This window comes from Alosa alosa, chromosome 5 (assembly GCF_017589495.1).
Source record: "Alosa alosa isolate M-15738 ecotype Scorff River chromosome 5, AALO_Geno_1.1, whole genome shotgun sequence".
NCBI lineage: Eukaryota > Metazoa > Chordata > Actinopteri > Clupeiformes > Clupeidae > Alosa > Alosa alosa.
This window is the reverse complement of record NC_063193.1, coordinates 2,492,727-2,514,828: the sequence shown is the minus strand read 5'-3', so window position 1 is coordinate 2,514,828 and position 22,102 is coordinate 2,492,727. Positions and strand designations below refer to the sequence as shown.

Below are 22,102 nucleotides of genomic sequence, written 5' to 3'. Positions count from 1 at the left end.
AACGCCATCTTGAACACTGGGGTTCGGATCCAGCGTCAGTCGGCTTTGACCATGCGCCAAGTTCCAAAGCTGGAAATGACGGATGGACCAACGTCGATTTTTATTGGGGCCATCTTTAAAAATATTTTTGTTTGCAGTAACAGCCAAAAAAAAATAAAAATGGGTCAGTAGGTAGGTCAATATTTTTTTTTTCAAGATTCAAAGTAAAAAAAAAAGTTCAATTTTGGTCATGTTGATTACCTAGGAATGAATTTACACAAATGTGCATATCGTGGCGTAACTGACTGGGTCTTCAACCCGTGCCTTCAAAGCACCATTGCAAACCTCATTCTGATGCAGGTTATATAGACCAGCCTTTCTCAAACTTCTTTGACCTGAGGCCCGGTCATGGCAGACTTTTGGGTCATAGGGCTCATCTACATGTACCCAGAAAGAAGGCTACAATAGCTCTTGGCCACGTTATATTGAAATTTGACTATACAATAGGCCTACTCAATGCTATACAGTGTATTATACAGTCTGCTCTGTTTCTAAGGAAGTTCCAAAAAACAACGTTGTTCTATTAAGTTTCGTTAAATAAATAAATAGCCTTCCAACAGGTTGAAGCGGAGCTTTGATACCAACGTTATCGATTAGTTTCAGTTTCTCTCGGCGAGAGACGGCATTGAATGAATGCTCATACCACCACTTAATTGTAGGGCTCCATGTTTAATGACATCGATAGCAGAAGCGTTTGTTTTTTTTTCACGATCGTCGATCCCAGCGGTTTCTTGATCAACTGCGCAGCAAATTATCAGATGAAGCACCGGGCCTAATTTCACTCCACGACTCAGCAGTCTCCATGTTGCGGACCCATATTTTGAGAAATGCTGAATAGACCACAACCAATTTCAATACTCCGACACGGTCACCGCTAGACTAGGGGAGAAGGGATGAGAAAAGATCTGGCCACAGTTCTTCCAGAACCGTAACAGCGTTATCAGTTTGTGTGAATGAAACGGTGACATCGCGTAAAACCAATGGTGTAGAGATGATGCCACAGGTTTTTTTTTTAAGTGAGCCACGTTTGCATGTAGGCAATTTATATTCACAATACTTGGGCCTACTAAAATAACTTATTTTATTGCATTTGTATTGGTTGTTTAGAGTAAAAAACAATGGGTCGGTATTAACATTAAGTTTACAACCGCAAGTCGGTCGGACTAAAAGGGGAAAAAAAAAAATATTTGGGTCGGTTCTAAATTGACAGGGTCGGTCGGGTTACGGCAAACGAAAATATTTTTAAGGATGGCCTGGATATTCTGTAAAAAGAGTCGTCCTCCAGTCAGAGGGTGGCGATAATGCACATACATTGCTTGCCACGTAACAAGAAGAAGAAAAAGTTGCTTTCGAACGCGGCGTGTGGAATGAAAGTGGAGTAAGCCCTGAAGCGCTAACTTAATTTCATTGGATAACAGCTGCTCTAACTAAGAGCCGGTCTGCCTGCCGTCCTGCTGCTGCAAATATGCATTCGAACATGACGTGAAATATCCGTAGAACTATAAATAAACCATTCTTTTTTTTTTTTGTGCCATGTGTAGTGCATTTTTACAGTCTATGATTAGTTTGTTTTTTATTTTATTGTTTGCCATCTCATAGCAGGTGCTCTAAACGTATTCTAGCATTGGCCAATGACCAAATCAAGCCAATAATAGCCAGTAGCCACAATAATGACTGGAGCCAGAGCCCTCAATAGCCACCCTGTTTTGAAAATGGAAGATAACGCACAGAACGGTCAGCCTGAGCGGACAATTACGTCCCCAACTCATCTAAAATGTGGTGTCTTTACTTTGGGTTGTACACCGCAGATGGTAAAGTAACCGTTAAAGAGAATGTAGTCTGCGGACTCAGCAAAAAACAGTTTACTTACGCATCCACGACATCCAATCTTCGTGCTCACCTGTCGAGTTACTATCCAAATGAGGCAGCGGAGTCAGGCACAGTAGACGGCCAGAGCATAGCCAGGTGTCCAACATCGTATGATTGCATACTTTCCTTAAATCCTAAATTATGTCCGGGGTCTGCTATTTACTTAGGCTGTGCAAAGCACAGGTATATTTGGGGTAGGCTTATTCGAGGCAGACCTTTAATTCTTACATTGTGCGTTTTATTGTGAGACATGCGTTTTCTTTGGAGCGGCATACAAGGCTATCAAAAGCAGACGATTTTCGGTTTTGGTATGGGATTTAATTTACTTCTGGACTTGTATTATATAGTTAAATGTTGAGACTGATGGGCACTTAAATCTAGAGGGTATTTGATGATCACTGTAAAGTTTCGTGTAGTTGAAAAAGTGTTGGAATTTCCAGCTGTTTATTGCGAGACAAGGCCTTTCACTCATTCATTGAACGTGCGCTGTGCTCTGGAAACCTTATTGTGTAGCGAAGTAGCCTAAACTGAGTTATTTTTTTAATTATGCATGGTTTACTTTTTATTAAATTCGCGGCAATAATTGTGTTTAAATGTAGTAGCCTAGTGCTTCAGCCTCTGGCAAGCTCCAAAGGGGGTGGCTATGGGTTGAGAGCAACGTGTTGGAGACCCATGGTGTAACGAGACAAGGGCTTTATGCCACTGTTGTGTAATTTATTGTCTTTAATCATGTTTAGGCTATTTTTGTTCAGACAAACAACAACGAAACAATATCAATACAATTTTTCTTATTTGTCATATGATGCATAAATAACCATAATATACACGTCTTCTCATAGGCTCCTCAAGAAATACGCGCTGAATAACGTTTGGCTGTAGCCGCCGGATCGGTCCTATGCATACATAGCATAACAACATGCGGCGCCATACTTGAAAATGGCGTATGCTAACATGCCGAAGCTAATCTACATGCTCTTGACCCCCTGGATATAACACTCGAGGTGTTTTTGACCTTTACATTTGACCTTTGACCTCCAACATCAATTCACTTCATCTTTGAGTCCATACAAACACTCACAGGGCTCCAGAGTGCGACCTAATTTTTCAAAAGTGCGACTAAAAAAAATCGGAGGTCGCACCAGTGCGACCAGCTATTCGAGAGGGGAAAAAGTGTCCGCATTGAAACTCTACCTTTGGTTCAATAACAGACACATATTTGGCCAATATCGTGGTTTAAACAAATCGCAGATAGTGAAGGGCGGGACCTCCCCTCTGATTGGCCGTGGCCCATGGAGAGAGGTCAGAGACCAGTCAGATAAACAGAGTGGATGTAGTTGTAGGGCTGGGCGATATGGACCAAAACTGATATCCCGATATTTTGGGGCTGATTGGCGATATGCGATATCGATACGATATTGATATTTCAAACAGAAAGAGCGAAGTGCTTCATATATTCACTCAACACAACAATTATGACAACACAGCCGGTTTTAATTATATTCATTTCAGACTGCTCTAACAGAGCTGTGCAAAAAGGTCTAAACAAAAACATATACCAATAGGCATACAGTTGCTCTGAGGGCTGTGCAAATAACAATATTCGGTCGACCCTGATTGGCAACACAGGCCTACAGCTTTACAATAAAGGTAACACAAAACATAGGCTACCGTTAAAAGCCAATATAAGAAACCAATTGGCATACAGATAGAGCTGTGCAAATAAGAAAAAAGTAGGCTACACAGCACATACCTGTTTGCAAATATTTAACTGCACAAGGAGTAGGGCTGGGCGATATGGACCAAAACTGAGATCCCAATATATTTTGGAGCTGATTGGCGATATACGATATATATCGATATTTTAAACAGAAAGAGCTAAGTGTTTCATATTCACTCAACGAGCTTTAATTATAATGATTTCAGACTGCTCTAACACAGCTGTGCAAAAAAGTGTAAACAATAACATAAGCCTACAATAGGCATAGGCTACAGTTACTCTGATAAAGCTGTGCAAATAACAAAAGACCAAATGCAAATAACCAAAGTTGACCCTGACTGACAACGCAGGCCTACATTGTACTGCACAATGCAATATTTTGGGCACAAAAATATTAAAAAACCTGCAGTTTTGTCACACAATGCAGTTTTTTTACCCGTAAGGGTTTGATAGGGCCTAGATGACAAGCAAATGTAGCCTATGATGGCCTAGACATGTTGCTATCAACAACAAAAATAGTTTTAAACAATTAGGCTACTTAAACAACGTAACTGAGTCACTCATCAAGAGTGTGATAGACGCTACCGTCGTTGGAATTAATGCTATGGGACGCACACCCATCACCCCCCCAGGAAGAAAAAAAAAACGTTCACGCGCATTTTTCCTTTATGTTCGTGCATACATAGCATAACAACATCCACATGCAATAATGCAACAACAACGTCTACAATTACCTATTCATTTGGGCAACTTTATACATCCCTATACTGGCTAAAGCTACCTTTAGTTGTGTTATAGCATACTGTAACGTCTGGCTTTAAACAGCTGTAATGCAGTCGTTCTGACAAGCACACCAATTGCTTAGCCAACCTTGTTCTTGCCCATCTTGAATAGCTCCTCTAGCTTTGCTGCCTCCATCCTTTCTGTTTTTGGTTGTTTTAAACTTGTGATATCCATGATGAGTATTGAGTTAAATTAGCTCAACATTGTGTGCTGATAACCATATAGAAAGCCGAGTAAAAGAAAACAAGTAGCCTATGCGTGCACTCTCGTTGTTGAGTGATGGTATGCACAGTGCGTACGGACGTACACCTGCAGGCGTACACCTGCCTGGTTTCAGGAATCATAAAAAATGATGCCCCTAACTGCTCGCGAGTCCCCGTGTGCATATCCTCTTAATAAAATCAGCGTGTAGGTTGTCTCTCTGAGGACTTTAGATCTGCTACTGTATATCGCTACACGCAAGCATTAATCAGTGTATTTAAATTAGCTAGGCTATGTACCAAAAATGACATTTTACCGTGAGTCGAAGAGCTGTAAACAGTGTTGTAACTTAAATCTGCGTATAAAACCGCTTGGAGCTCCAGTGGAATTTTGATTTCACAACGAGAATTCTCGGTCTAGCCGTTGATGTGCCGACGGAATAGGCATCAGCACCAACCTCTGATCAAGGTAAACAAAATCTGACTCGGTGTCCGTCATGTTTGAAAGTTTGTAGTGCTGCGAGGGAGAACGTGCACACGCAGGGGCGCAGTTGAGCAGAGCTGCAGCTGTCTGAATGGTCTGAACACAGAAGAGCAAGTGGCTTTGATAAAATGGTCCATTATTTTACATAATACCGGTATTATGATATTGTCTCAACTACATATAGTTTTCAAAAATATATCGGTCGTAGTCGTAATACCGATATATCGCCCAGCCCTATGTAGTTGCATTACAGTGTGGTCATATAGGCCGAGATAAATGTACTCTCTCCCCGCTGCCTTTCGGCGGCTGGCAGCAGCAAACCGATCAGACGAGCCCGAGATGATCAAGTTTATCGTTGCCTACGATAGGCCTAGTGAAACTTCCCTTCACCAAGTTCAGTCGAAATAATTATTCACCAGAAAAATAGTTTGAGCGTAAACCCGGCGATACAGGAATGCCACTTGCGCCAAATTTATAGGAGTCATTGCAGATGAAAATTGCGAACAATGCATACAAGGCCGGCGAGCGACAGAGATACAGATATCGCCGAAAAGGAGTCGTCATTGACTGCAATTACATGCAGGGGAGTAACCGGTTTTCAACAGCAATATTCGTTTTTTCGGCGCAAGTTGTGTAAACTCATTCTGATGGCATCAATCAATTTAATCCGGTATTTGGTGCAAACCGAATATCGCTGCTACATTTAAAGCCTGAATATTCCCTGCATGTATCATTGTGTACGGTGAATTGAATGGACACATTTAGATCAAACGTGGCAAGTCATTGAAATAGCCTATAATAATAGGCCTACCATTTTGTTACTGCATTAACCATAGTTGTTCTTATTGAAAATTTAAAAATACTAAAATTAAAAAGTAAATTGCATTGTGGGACTGTCAAATGATTATTGCATGGCGAGCTGGTTTAGCCAAGGCCTAAAGATCATGAAGTATGTAAGACATTGAGCCATGAGATGTGCAGTTTGAAGCCCTTAAAGGTGCCATGTGTAAGAATTGAGGTAAGAATATCCAAAAAATGAGCTACACACATCAAAAGAATGAGAAGAAATAAGGGTGATGATGTCATTAAAAAAATGACAAGGTATAGCGCTGCAGAGATATCAACCTGAATTAGCATGCTAAATTACTAGCCACAGCCCGACAGGTGTCATAATACCAGTTTCGGCCATGGGAGGTGGCATGCGGGCAACCTAACCGCCAGCCAAACTGCAATACACGTTTCTTGGTTGTTACTCTAGGGTAGCCCAACTCACTTTCTGGAGGTATACTGCCCCAACCTTTTATGGAATGTGGAGTATGAATTGATTTTTGGCAGACATTACACATGGCACCTTTAAAAGACGTGCACTGTTATTTAAAAGACGTACTCACTGTTATTTAAATTTCAGCTCAGTGAAGCACTTAAAGCACCAACACTTCATTAAGTTACTTTTCTTGTAGAGTTGTAAATCATAAGTCATAGGAACCTATATAGGACAGTAATTAAGGAAAAAAATACGATTGCGGTGTTAAATACGATGTGGTTGAAAATTTGGGTGCACCTAACTTTTGTGCTGGTGCACCTAAGAAAAAAAGTTAGGCGCACCAGTGCAAAAAGTTAGTCTGGAGCCCTCACTCATACCAAATTTCAGGCATGTCAAGGCATTCTTGAGATATAATGCTCGGAGTAGTCATGGACTTGACCTTTGACCTCCAACATCAACTTACTTCATCTTTGAGTCCATACTCTTGTACCAAATTTGAAGCATATGCGTCAAGCCGTTGTGCAGATATAATGCGCAAAGCATGAGATGTGACTTTTTATTTTGACACACGGGAAACACTTAAACAGGATATGTAGTTCAGGGAGAGCCAGATTGTATGCTAAGAAGCTTAGACAGTTGGATTCACAGGTGACACCTGTGCCAGTGTTCTGATTAGCCCGGGAACTACTCTGGGAGCTTAACGAGCGCAGCTGGCTTTAGGCCATTATGACATCACAGCCTCCTCCTCCTCTATGAGGGGAAAATTCGCTTTTTAACATTTTTAATCCCCTACTTCTCAAAGTATAAACTTTTCGAAAAATCTGAAATGATAACTCTCTTGTCCAATTCCAGACCTACACAATAGTTATTTCAACATGTCTGTATGTTAAGGAGTTAGAGCCACATTCATTTTTGAAAAGGTAAAAAGAAAAGGTTATAATAATAAGAAGAAGCCAGGGGATTTCAAGATCGTGGATTCCATCCACTATATTAACTTATAAATTAGGGCTGGGAAAACGCGTCGACGTAATCGATTACGTCGATGCAAAAAATACGTCGACGCAAAATATGCGCGTTGATTTGTCAGACCCAAAACGCATGCTGAATTTTACACCTTCAGTGTTTCCCATACTTTGACTAATCGTGGTGGGGCGCCACAAAACCGGCCGTCACACATTGATGTTCTATGTTGTACTATTTAAATTAAAGATATGATAAAATCCTTTGAGCTGCACTTTTTACGCACGCAGCCTTTCCCTGCCCCGCCCGCTCTCTCATAACAAGCCCGCTGCCCCTCCTCTGCATGTGCATTTAACACAAAATATTCATGGTTGTTGAAGGATTGTTGTTGCCACATAGAAGCATTGCATAGAACACGGCTGGCTAAATTGCTATTAAATCCGCTTAGCATCGTGACCATGCTGTGCAAATTTGTTCAAAACTGCTACAGTCAAGTTAACTCTGCTAAGGTCTTATCACAACATAGTAACATTGAGGAGACAAAACTTAGTTAAGTTATGCAATCAAGCAGTGTCTCAAAGCTAACGTTAGAATACTGTTTGGATGTTGAGTTTAGCATGCTTAATTAGGCCATCCTTAAAAATATTTTTGTTTGCAGTAACAGCCAAAAAAAAATAAAAATGGGTTGGTAGGTAGGTCAATATTTTTTTTTTCAAGATTCAAAGTAAAAAAAAAAGTACAATTTTGGTCATGGTGATTACGTAGGAATGAATTTACACAAATGTGCATATCGTGACGTAACTGACTGGGTCTTCAACCCGTGCCTTCAGGCGCACCGTTGCAAACCTCATTCTGATGCAGGTTATATAGACCAGCCTTTCTCAAACTTCTTTGACCTGAGGCCCGGTCATGGCAGACTTTTGGGTCATAAGGCTCATCTACATGTACCCAGAAAGAAGGCTACAATAGCTCTTGGCCACGTTATATTGAAATTTGACTATACAATATTCAATGCTATACAGTGTATTATACAGTCTCTGCTCTGTTTCTAAGAAAGTTCCAAAAAACAACGTCGTTCTATTAAGTTTCGTTAAATAAATAAATAGCCTTCCAACAGGTTGAAGCGGAGCTTTGATACCAACGTTATCGATTAGTTTCAGTTTCTCTCGCGCAGAGCGCCGCATTGAATGAATGCTCATACCACCACTTAATTGTAGGGCTCCATGTTTAATGACATCGATAGCAGAAGCGTTTGTTTTCTTTTTTTTTTCGTCGATCCGCGGTTTCTTGATCAACTCGCGCAGCAAATTATCAGATGAAGCACCGGGCCTAATTTCACTCCCGACTCCAGCGGACCAGCAGTCTCCATGTTCGCGGACCCATATTTTTGAGAAATGCTGAATAGACCACAACCAATTTCAATACTCCGACCACGGTCACCGTTAGACTAGGGGGAGAAAGGGATGAGAAAAGATCTGGCCACAGTTCTTCCAGAACCGTGCCAAGTAAAAGCGTTATCAGTTTGTGTGAATGAAACGGCGTAGGCCATAGTGTGACATCGTAAAACCGGCATTTTTTTTTAAGTGAGCCACGTTTGCATGTAGGCAATTTATATTCACAATACTTGGGCCTACTAAAAGAAATATTATTTTATTGCATTTGTATTGGTTGTTTAGAGTAAAAAACACAATCGGTCGGTATTAACGCAAGTTTACAACCGGCAAGTCGGTCGGACTAAAAGGGGGAAAAAATAAATATTTGGGTCGGTTCTAAATTGACAGGGTCGGTCGGGTTATGGCAAACGAAAATATTTTTAAGGATGGCCTTACAGCTGCTTGTCAATTTCGTTACTCCGGACTCATTTTATTGACTCAGACACTGAATATTTGCAAAATCCCGATGTAAATGGAAAAGTGTTTTCCAAGACTCAAAAGTGCTTGTCCCAAGGAGAAGTACAAACTGTTATTTGAACTAACTACGTTAGTTCTTGAATTTCCCCTGGGGATCAATAAAGTATCTATCTATCTACGTTATGAATTGCATCCATACATCAGCTGCGTTTTAACTGCGCAGAGGCGATTGCTCTAACACTACAGGGGAAGCTCAGCCTCCTCTAAAATATCACAGAAAATCGCATCAAATAACACTATTACATTAGTTTCTAGCCTACTATTCCAACTAGAACATGCTGAAAACATGTTCATCTTCATGGCTAGTTTGTTCAGCAATAAGGTTTTGTTGGTCATTTATCGTGATTTTGCACCCGTAATACATTGCTGTGACGACACGATCCATCAAAAAAACATGCAAAAAACCCATAGACGCTCGGCTTCACTGGACTTTCAATGGCACTTACAGAGTGGGCTGATCTCAGTGCAGAAAAGCTACACATTTATTGGACAAGCGCCACAAAATCGTCATTTCCAGGGAAGCCCGGCGTCTCTGGGAGTGAATGGGACAGTGGAATGGCCTGGACGGCGAGTTTCTGTATGATGATTGGAGCAGTGTTTCCCCTACAATGTATTCATCAGCGGCGCAGCGCCGCTCCTGGAATTCAAGCGCCACTGCAAAAAAGTTGCCTAATTAAAAAAAAAAAAGGCGCCAAGTGAACTTCAGGAACAGCTGCCGTTCGTTCAGGTTTCATGTCAACAAATAATAGTAGCCTAACGTTGAAGGCGCAGTCAGGGATTCCACAGGAGATCACGCTTGTTTGGGTTTATGTTTAAGTTTATTAGCAGACGCAATTTTGTCCAAAAAAACGTAGCCTACATTATGTTAACCAAGGAACCAAATTAAACCATGGCCGAGATAGCTTCGCCCCTACCTTCAGTAGCCTATTCCCAGATAAATCCATGCATTGTTTTAGTTTTTGTTTGTGATACAGGCAATGCTTTCCAAAGCCCTGTGTTGCTAACATACCTAGGCTGTGAAACTAAGGTCTAGCTAGCCTATTGGTGAATTTGAGTAATAGGATCACATAAAGCATTTACATCTGAGATAGTTTGTAATTCCTGTAGAGCTCATCAAAATTATAGATGTGATACAAGACACTTATCTGCTATAATCCAAGTGAATTTTCTTCGAATTTTTTACCATTTATTTTACCAAATGACATGGGGAAACATAATAAATTTCATCCACATATCCAATACAGTGTAATGGCATGAAAGAGAAGTCTATATAGTTTATACAGTGCTGTGCAAAAGTTAAGACACCCATGCTGAAATTGACTAAAGGGAGGAATAAAAACATATTTTGCCTTTTGTCTTAATGCCTTAATTAAAAAAAAAAAATAGGACATCAATTATTTTTAATGCATCATGTATCGTAAATAAATACATTATATATGTCTTAATTTATGCACAGCACTGTATATTCTAAATAGTAATTGTTTGTACAGTGGCCTACAGTGTGCAGTTGTACAGTGGCTAATACTAATAATGTAAATGAAAAAGGTGAAAGAAAAACATGAATAATCCTGTTCAAGTACTGCAATAATCATGCTTGTGTTGATGGTTATGTCATAATTTGTAACTCAATCTGTCCATTTCTTCCACAAAATCCACCAGAAGGCACAATTTAAGGAGTAATTTTTTCAACTGTTTCTCTTTTTTTTGGGGGGGGGGGGCTTCCTACGATCAACAGCACCGCTGCTGGAAAAAATTCTAGGGGAAACACTATTGGAGGAACTGTCATAGAGGCTGGACTGATTGACAGCATATGTCGCGATCTGACAGGAAGTAGTTCAAGGGATGCGTTAAACGTCCAACATACTCGACGCACCCGACCTGTAGCGCGACAATGTGACGTAACAGAAGCGCCGTAACCATTTATACTCGAGCGTGGTGGTCGCGACACTAGTTGCAATATTCTCCTTTGTCGCTGTTGTGAAAATATTAACGCTAACTACGTTACACAGCAGAAGAAGCTGCAGTAAGAAACACTAGTAGCTAGCCTCTGTGATGGTACTTCAGACTTTGGTTGCTACTATTCACAACTACCATCATCATTATCATCTAGTTTCCAAGGTGTGTGCACAGGTAGATAGATAGATAGATAGATAGATAGATAGATACTTTAGTCATCCCGAGGAAAATTTTAATAATTTAAACAGTTTAGTTAGCTGGCTAGCTAGTTAGCAGCTGGCTGAGTTTGTGTTATTTCCTTAAGTGGAAAGAGATTTTGTTCAGGCCTTAATAGATATCCTTTGTTTAAAAATAAATAATTTCTATTCTTTCCTCTTAATTCCATGTGTTGCAACTCTCGCTGGTAACTTTGTTAACTTATCCAGCAAACTATTAAAAATTCACGACTGTAACAAAACAATGCAACTCTCGCTTGCCCTCGAACTAGTCCTGTTTTCGCTTTGTCGGCTTCGTCTGAAAAAAAAAATGGGTGAAGTGCGCTACCTCGCTACCTGGGTTAAATCCTGGCGCGCCAGTAAGATCTACGTCATTTTGACATCACGTTGTCGCGCTACCGGTCGGGTGCGTCGAGTATGTAGAAGCCCTTAACGTTAGTGTTGACAGGTGAAGTCGGGAGGCAAGGCAAGTTGCAGCTCAAATTCTCATAATTTGGGAGTAATACAGTCGGTTTCTATTTGTCTTTGTAAATAGCATACTGTAAATAAAACCGTAATGTGGAGTTACAGAGTTGGTGACTTGCTTTAGTTTCAGTTGTTTTTAGGCTAAGTTAGGTAGCGCGCTATATAACGGTGTAGGCTACATGATTCCACGCCAACTCTATAGCCTACTGTTTGGCCTATTCTGGGTTTTGGGATCATTTTTGCCCTCAAAGAACAACATAGCACCTTAATAATATTAATTTAATAATTGACCAGTTTTATCAGAGCTTCCCCTGTTCCAAAGAGCAGCAATCGCCACTGTAACTGCGTTAGTGTTACAATTGCAAGGGAACGAACGTCTTAAAGTGACAGGCACTCAATTAGACCTATACACTACTGAACTTTATTGAATGCTACCTCTGACTAAGAATGCATTACTTTGCACTTGTATAGTCTTTTATTTTGGAATATAATATAAACATATTCCAATGTTAAGGAATTCATGTTTTTTTTCATTCAGATATATAAATCAACATGTATAAATTGCTATTAGTCAATTAAGTAAGGGATAATGTATAGAACGCCGGTCATTATGGGGAAAATAAGTCCCGACAGGGGCGAACGGACGGACCGAATGGCCAGTGAGGGACTTATTTTCCCATGATGACCGGCGTTCTATACAATATCCCGCTTTTATCTCTGACTACTTGCCAAAAGCGAAAAATAAACTCCATGATATGTCTCTTTACACTTATTTGTTACCGTTTCGTCGTGGCTTCTGAGAAACAAATAGTTCGCAACACACGCTGAACTTGAATCAAACATTCTTTAGAACACAGCTGATCAACCGTCTGCTTTCACTTTTGAATGAGGTTCCAAGCACAAACTCCGTTGCCATTGACTACGGAACTTTCGGAAATCCCATTCAAGTCAATGGAGCATTCTACTTGCATTGTGAAGAGCCGTATAATAATGAGAAGATAATCGAATCGAAATCGAATCGGACTGAAAAAATGAATCGTTAGATTAATCGATGCATCGAAAAAATAATCGCTAGATTAATCGTTTAAAAAATAATTGTTTATCCCAGCCCTATTATAAATAAGTCTTAAATTCTACATATTTATAACAACACATCATATAATTACAATGTAATGCAACTGCTGTGTTGTGTGGCATGGCATTTTCAGACATTTTGGATTACATTTGCTGATGAAATGATGACTGATCTGATAAAAATGAATTTTTAATATGGCAAGTTACTCTATAACGGGGAACTTAAATGTAGTGGACAAAATCCCATTTTGCAGCTTAATATTAGTTAAAACAACCTGATTTAATGCAATTTTAGTCAAATTTCTACCCTGCACATACTGTATCGTCAATTACCTCCATCAGCATAGCTAGACATAAAGGAAACCTATGGTGCGTTCAAGTGCATGGGGGAAAAATATTCCCAGTGAAAATGTTATCTCATGTGGGAATAACTGGTGTGAAACTGGGGGAAGTTTGTGAACAGAGTTGCCCAGTTATGTGCTTGTCGTCACTTTTATCCTCATTCAAATGGGTTTGCATTAGCTCTAACAGGATGATTAATTACCATATGCTCATATTGCCTGTCTGATTTAAACTTGACAACTTTATAAACATAATCTATGAAGTTTGGGGTATTATGTTATGTCATTATTTTTTATATATTTTTTTATTTGTTTTACCATTTTCTGGGATTCTGACTGAACAAAGTGATAGTCAGTCAATGTTCCAACCAATCACAATCGGATCTTGTTGTTGAGTGGCGTGGTATATCTTGGGCAGTTCAGTGGTTTCAATGTTGCTAGCTTACCACGCTAGTAAACCATAGGCAGAGAATGGGATTCCCGCTAGCATGCTAGCTAGCTTTGTATGCTAAGCTAAACGAAAATTGCTTATTACGAAATAAAATGTTAATGTTTGTATATGAAACAGTATGTATGAATTACCCAAAATGTCCAGTTAATTCCTGTAAATTCCCATTAATTCACATAATTTCCTTTAATTCCATGAAAGTTTCCAATTTGGAATATTTCCAAAATTCCCCAGTTGAAATTGTATCTTTCCGAAACACTATTTCTTTAGTTTAGAAACAGAATGTGGCAAAATAAACATTTTCTCAGTTATACTGTTTTTGTGATAGTTTAGAGCCAAAATCGACATTGGAATTTACATTTTATTAATTGCACAGCCGTACTGTGATGTGAACACGTATCACTGCACCAGACTATCATCACAAGATCCAATAGATTGTATGGAATATGAAACATGCATATTGAATGAATAAATTCACTATCCTTCAACTTTTCCATGCTCTAAGGCGTTACAAGTATGAGTCCTAAATGTCACATCCATAATTCTGGAACTGTTTTTTTTTTTTTTGTTTCTTCATTTTGACAGCAGTAGCTGTATCTGAGTAAGCAGCACCACTATAACTATTCAAACATAGTATGCCATGGCATGGTCAAATACCATGACCATGTTTTGTAGCCATGAAGACTGCGTTTCCTCTACATTTTGTGATGGCTGTCTGACAGAGCCCTATTTGGCTTGTGTTTTGTGAGGAAATCTGGTTCTTTAGTTCACACTGCTGCAGTATTATCACATAACAGGAAGTAGAAACTGCTGTGCTATGCACAGCAAAATGGAAGGAGTTCCATTCGACAGAGTTTTCAATGTGGGTGGAATGGTTCTGATTTAGTTGGGCAAGAACATCCCTTTTAAAAAAAAATTCTCACTGGTATTTTTCCCCAGATGGATAGACAATAGATATATTACTTTATTAATCCCCAGACGGTACAATGTTACAGGAGCAATTTACTTAAATCACATAGGCGTAAATCACATAAAAAAAAAACACATATCTTGCACAAAAGCAGAGAAAACCTCAAATAGGCTTAAACTCTTTCTCTAGCCTAAATGTTCAATAAAAGTGTACAATTTTCATTGATCAGAAGATAATTCCTCATCTGCCCATTGGGGATTCATTCATTTCAGTGGGCAGGAAAGACTTCCTGTTGCAGTCCTTATTACAGCGGAGTTGGAGTAGCCTCTAACTGAAAATGCCTGACCAGTAGACTGAGCTCAGGGTGTTCTTTTGGAAAACCTGACAGTGAAATATTGAATGGGCATACAGAACATATTTGAATGTCTTGATTATATTTCACAGAGCCATATCAGAATATACGCTTATATATATACACATTACTCTCTTTTGCAGGAGAACAGACACATTGGATCCAAGATGACCGACTCAAAGTACTTCACTACTACCAAAAAAGGTCTGGATTGTTTTTTTCTTTTCTATTGACAAATTCACAAAGTGAAAACTGGCAGGAATTAATATTGTTATCTTGAATCCATATTTTTCATGTGATGTATTGACCTCATACCTTTTATTAAGAATAATTGATTTGTTTAAGTTCTTTCATATGCCGTCTCCAAGTCAGTTTTTAAAAGAAAAAAGTGAGATGGACTGGCAGTGTTCTGTTTTTCTTTTGTTTGTGGTGAATAGGTTGACAATTGGTATTTCACTTTCAGCTTCATTCTAACTTGGCATAGGATACTGTAGCATTGCAACATATTTGGCTGTTTAAGTCCGTGGTAGTGTAATGTAGGGCTGTACGATTATGGAAAATAATATATTTTTAAGCTTTTTGTCATCTGTATTATTCAACAAAGTCAAGCAATATATCATTCTATAGTATGACCAGCACAATATAAATTAAACATAAACTGTTCTTTCCTGGAGCCCGGGCCTATGTTATCATGTCATTAGGTGATTGAATATGATTGATATGAATGAAATATTTTTTATTTAACTACTTCAATCAAATTACTAGGCCTATATTTGTTGAACTTCCAGCCTTGTAAACATTAAATGATGCTTATACGTTTCTATTTTGTTTCTATTTCATGTAGATATGATCTTCTTTCGTTAGTTAACAGTTACATGCAGTGCCACTGACACGGCTTCTCCTTGTCCCATGATCTCTCTCATACACGCACGTGCACACACACACACACAGATACAGACTCGCTCCTCTCCTCTGTACTTGCACGTGCATCGGAACAAACTAAATTGTTGCAGCACAAAATGCGGCCGAATGACCGTTCAGCTTGGTGTTCACTAAAGTTAGCATCATCAACACCGCAGCGCAATACGCATGCATGCAAATGAACTAGTTTGTTCTTATGACAACAAAGCCAATCGCGGAAACAAAACTGTTTAAACAGGCAAAGTTATCAGCAGTTAGCAGGATGTATGTAGCGTAAGAGCTTTAGCTGGTAAGCTAATGTTAGAACAGCTGGGTTTTTGGTGGTTAGCTGTGTCAACTACTTGCGGTTAACATTAGGCATTAACAAGTAACTGTAACATAAAATGTTTGTGCTGCCATCCCCTTTGGATATTGCAAATGCCCCCTCTGTGTCACTGCACTCTAAACAAAGTTACCAGCACAGGTGAATGGCTGCTGCGTAGCCTAAACAGACGTGAAGTTAAATAGTTTTAATAGTCAGCTGGAGAAGATAACAAAGTTACCAGCGAGAGTCGCAGCACAGGGGAATTAAGAGAAAGGAACTAAAACCAGGGACATGGCAGGTTCAAGCAAAAGGAAATGAAGAGGTTTATTTTCAACCAAAGTAGCTCTTTCAGACCTTTCTTGACACTGTTAGCTGGTTGTCGATATTATCATAAATGCAATTAATCTTTCAGCCCTAGTGTGTGTGTGTGTTTCCATATAGGTGAAATTTTTGAGCTGAAAGCAGAGCTTAATAGTGATAAGAAGGAAAAGAAGAAGGAGGCAGTGAAAAAGGTGATCGCCTCTATGACTGTGGGGAAAGATGTCAGGTGAAGTGATAATTTTTCTGTGCATTTGCATACATTGTCTTAATGGTTGGTCATAAAATTTCAGGATAATGACATGACCAAAAGCAATATTCTACATGATGTCATGTGTATGGCAAAAACTGGCAGAAATATTTGAAATAGTTAACTTTTGACCATAATGCAGGGATTCATTCCCATTGCTTACCTGCTGTTAACCTTCATAACACATCTAAAGATGATTCTTCATATGTAATGACAATAACACTATTAAACAAATGTGATACAAACTGTCTAAATTTTTCCAACAGTGCCCTCTTTCCTGATGTAGTGAACTGCATGCAAACCGACAATCTTGAACTGAAGAAATTAGTTTACCTGTACCTGATGAACTATGCCAAGAGTCAGCCGGACATGGCCATTATGGCTGTCAACACATTTGTGAAGGTATTACACTGAGCTTTAGAGGACTGTTTTACGGTCATGTTAATGTCATTAGCAGAATTTGTTGTTTAGATGGTATGTTATTGTAAACTTTCTAACTGCCATTGCATTTTACAGTGCTGTATGTTGTTGACCACCCTTTTGTGAATTGGTCCACATATCCCCTTGACTTGCCCAGTTTGGTACCAATTCAAAAAAATCAGCATTGCTCTAGTAATTATATTACACAAAATTGCACTCTCTATGAGAAGGTTGGTTCTCTGGGAGACATGAGAAACAGAAACATTTATTTTTTATTTAAATCTTCCTGGTTCAGAGTGCAGTTGTTTTAAGTGATGTGTTCTACAGCGAGATTGGCCACTGTACTGTACTGAGCTGTTTTTTAGATCCCCCTTTCGAGTGTAACGTCTAGCAATTTGGGCTGTGGCTCTGTGCTCCACCTAGGGTTTTTTGATCAACAGAGAATACATTCTTGTACTAGTTCTGTTCAGATTTTTTTGAACATGCTATCCAGTAAACCAACCCGCATTTCCACCAGTTTTAAACGGAACCAAGGATGCATCATCAACAATGATTGTTGCATGAATAAAAGTTTAGATTTGATTTTATGTTAGATCACTTTGCCCATGAAGTTTCATTCTTATACACTCTCTAGAAAAGGAGAACTTTTCATTCACATGCATGTGTTGCAACAGCACTCAATCAAGTCGATTTTCTAAAATTGTTAAGTTAATTCCTCAATATATATAAAAAAATCAAGTCATTTCCAGTCATTTGACTCAAGTCTAAGTCAAGTCTCAAGTCATAAATATCAAGTCAAAGTTAAGTCAAGTCTTTTATACATATTGATCTCAAGTGACTTTAGTCTGACTCGAGTCCCCCAATTTGGTTTAGTTCAAAATATCTTCTCTTATCCATAAGGTGAAATTTAGGTCTTAGGGTTTGGGACAGCCACCTCTCAATTCAAAGTAGTATAGATATATATTTTAATATATAATGATATGATAATGATATGATATAATTATGACCGCAGCGGCAGTCATATAGGTTTAGTCAGATTTTTCTTTTTTTTTTTTTTTTTTTTTCACATGTCCAAATTTCCGTCAAGGATTCCCGGGACACTGAAAGACCGGGGTAGACGAAACTTGGTGGGCATGTAACCCCATATGGATAGCATGGAACCATCGTTTTTCATAGGGAGGGAAAGTGAAAACCAGCGCCCCAAGTGGTTGCGTTCCTATCGAAGAGCAGCTTCAATGTTAAGTCCCATAGACCTATTTCAAAAAAAATATTGTGAAGCCAAATCAGCGATGTTATCCACCAAAAATATTTTTCAGTGTCTATACAGTAATAATATTCTAACTGTGAAAATGCCAGACCCTATTTTGCCTTATTTAAGAAAATCGAAATTGCTCCTTTTGTTTCATAAACGAACTACAAAAAAGAAGTCATTGACTTTACCCTTCAACGTTACTCACGGTAGCATGGTTTGTTTATTAGCCTGGTTAGCATTGACACTTAACACTTACAGCTAGCTCTTCATATGAGTAGAAGCACAACACCAGTTATCCTGACATAAAGGTTATCACCACGCGGGTTTACATCACGCCCGTTATTACAAAAATATGTTAAGCCAGTTAAGCAAATTGCGTATTGATCAGTTAGAGATTAAAGCCCAAACATGTGACGCCACATGCAGCTGTAGTTCCTCATCACCGTGTTAACGACAAAAAAACTCAAAACAATTCAACTGATCCTAAAAATAAGGTATGACCACTTGAAGCAATAGAGGTGACCCCAGTGCCTAACATATGGAAGGCATAAAATTAAGATCCCACTGTGCACAGAGATATATTTTTTCTAAAAAAAAATTCCATCCACTCCGCTAAACTCTAGGAACGCAACCACTAGATGGCGATGAGATTACTTTCCCTCCCTATTTTGATCTGTAGCCCCCCCGCTGGACTGCACCCCCCGAAAGGAGGGTAGGGCAGACACAGTTTTCTGTGAATATCTCGAGAACCGTAAGGTTTAGGAGGACCATTTTTATTTTGTATGTTGATCTCAAGGGGCCATGTCAACCCATTCCAGGCCATCCTTAAAAATATTTTCGTTTGCCGTAACCCGACCGACCCTGTCAATTTAGAACCGACCCAAATATTTTTTTTTTTTTCCCCTTTTAGTCCGACCGACTTGCCGGTTGTAAACTTGCGTTAATACCGACCGATTGTTTTTTTTACTCTAAACAACCAATACAAATGCAATAAAATAAGTTATTTTAGTAGGCCCAAGTATTGTGAATATAAATTGCCTACATGCAAACGTGGCTCACTTAAAAAAAAAACCTGTGGCATCATCTCTACACCATTGGTTTTACGCATGTCACTTCGTTTCATTCACACAAACTGATAACGCTGTTACGAAGTTCTGGAAGAACTGTGGCCAGATCTTTTCTCATCCCTTCTCCCCTAGTCTAGCGGTGACCGTGGTCGGAGTATTGAAATTGGTTGTGGTCTATTCAGCATTTCTCAAAATATGGGTCCGCAACATGGAGACTGCTGAGTCGTGGAGTGAAATTAGGCCCGGTGCTTCATCTGATAATTTGCTGCGCAGTTGATCAAGAAACCCGCGGATCGACGAAAAAAAAGAAAACAAACGTTTCTGCTATCGATGTCATTAAACATGGAGCCCTACAATTAAGTGGTGGTATGAGCATTCATTCAATGCTTGGCGTCTCTGTGAGAAACTGAAACTAATCGATAACGTTGGTATCAAAGCTCCGCTTCAACCTGTTGGAAGGCTATTTAGTTATTTAACGAAACTTAATAGAATGACGTTGTTTTTTGGAACTTCCTTAGAAACAGAGCAGAGACTGTATAATACACTGTATAGCATTGAGTAGGCCTATTGTATAGTCAAATTTCAATATAACGTGGCCAAGAGCTATTGTAGCCTTCTTTCTGGGTACATGTAGATGAGCCCTATGACCCAAAAGTCTGCCATGACCGGGCCTCAGGTCAAAGAAGTTTGAGAAAGGCTGGTCTATATAACCTGCATCAGAATGAGGTTTGCAATGGTAGCCTGAAGGCACGGGTTGAAGACCCAGTCAGTTACGTCACGATATGCACATTTGTGTAAATTCATTCCTAGGTAATCAACATGACCAAAATTGAACTTTTTTTTTTACTTTGAATCTTGAAAAAAAAAATATTGACCTACCTACCGACCCATTTTTATTTTTTTTGGCTGTTACTGCAAACAAAAATATTTTTAAGGATGGCCCCATAACCACTCATTTCATGTATAGCGCCACCTAGTTGAACACAAAAAAGTAAAAATGAGGTGTTGTAATCGCAGGTATCTGTGACCTAACATAGTCAAAACTGCACGAAATTGGAAGTGTAGGATCATTATGCTACCCTCTGAATGCACGCCAAGTTTCGTGGAATTCTGTTCATGGGGGGCCACACAATAAATTAATTTATGTTACTATACACCAACTGGCCTGTAGGTGGCCGGAGACAGTTTTCTGTGAATATCTCGAGAACCGTGGGGCCTAGGAGGTCCACCTTTTTTTGTATGTTGGTCTTAAGGGGCATGTCAACCCATCCCATTACCACTTATTTCATGTATAGCCACCTAGTTAAAAATTAAAAAGCAAAAATTAGAATCACAATATCTCTGGCTGACATGGTCAAAACTGCACTAAATTGAAAGTGTAGGATCATTATGACACCCTCCGAATGCATGCCAAGTTTTGTGGACTTTCGCTCATGGGGGCCTTACAATAAAATAATTTATGTGTACATTTAGTGACCGTGACACCAACAAGGGGGCCTTACAATAAAATAATTTATGTGTACATTTAGTGACCATTACACCAACAAGGATTCGGGACACTGAAAGACCGGGTATTTAATGAAACTTGGTGGGCATGTAACCCCACATGGATAGCATGGAACCATCGCTTTTTGTTTTGATCTGTAGCCCCCTGCTGTACTGGACCCCCCAAAGGAGAGTAGGGCAGACACAGTTTTCTGTGAATATCTTGAGAACCGTAGGGGCCTAGGATGACCATTTTTTTCATTATGTTTGCCTCCAGGGGTCATGTTAACCCATTCCATGTGCACACATGTGCATAAACTGATACACACGCACACACATACATTCACAGTAATCATCATTATGACACATACTCACACAGTAGACATATGTACGCGCATGCATGCACATGCACAAACACACATACGCAGGCAAACACACAAGCAGAAAGCACACACACACACCCCCACACACATAAACATAAAGCGTGTACACGCACACATGCACACAATTCAAGAATTTCTCAGAATTATGAACAGGCAAGATCGGGGTGGGGATGTATAAAATTAATTTTACATGTGAAATCTATGAACTAATCATGATTTGGTACTTGTTGTCTAGCAGATACCAGTGAGAATTGAGTGTGGATAATGCATAAGACAGTTAGAATCATATAGGCCTTTCAGCGTGATTTATTTTTGTGGAAAAAATGTGCTGGACTGGGCGGCGGTCATATTTTGTACCGCTCTGCGGTACATCTAGTTATCTTGATTTTTCCAGTCTGATTGCTCTTTTCTTCCCCTTCATTAGGATTGTGAAGATCCCAATCCCCTGATTCGTGCTTTGGCTGTGCGCACCATGGGATGTATTCGTGTGGATAAGATCACAGAGTACTTGTGTGAGCCTTTAAGGAAGTGCTTGAAAGATGAGGACCCATATGTGAGGAAGACGGCTGCTGTGTGTGTTGCTAAACTTCATGACATAAATGCCCAGCTGGTGGAAGACCAAGGGTTTTTGGACACTCTGAAGGACCTCATCTCTGACTCCAATCCCATGGTAAGTACTGTACATTTGTACTCCACTGAGATGGAGGTGTTGTAG

At 39.5% G+C, this 22,102-nt stretch overlaps 1 protein-coding gene across 5 annotated transcripts in view; it reads left to right on the top strand.

Annotated features, from left to right (window-relative positions):
- The window catches only part of ap1b1 (adaptor related protein complex 1 subunit beta 1), a 79,610-nt gene that overhangs the window by 3,782 nt on the left and 53,726 nt on the right, over nucleotides 1-22,102 (top strand). For all 5 annotated transcript variants that reach the window (XM_048244014.1, XM_048244013.1, XM_048244012.1 and 2 more), the window contains exons 2-5: nucleotides 15,131-15,191; nucleotides 16,654-16,759; nucleotides 17,047-17,182; nucleotides 21,812-22,057. In XM_048244014.1, coding sequence (XP_048099971.1) covers nucleotides 15,155-15,191; nucleotides 16,654-16,759; nucleotides 17,047-17,182; nucleotides 21,812-22,057 — 525 coding nt within the window. In that variant the 5' untranslated portion in view covers nucleotides 15,131-15,154. The remainder of the gene's footprint in view (nucleotides 1-15,130; nucleotides 15,192-16,653; nucleotides 16,760-17,046; nucleotides 17,183-21,811; nucleotides 22,058-22,102) is intronic.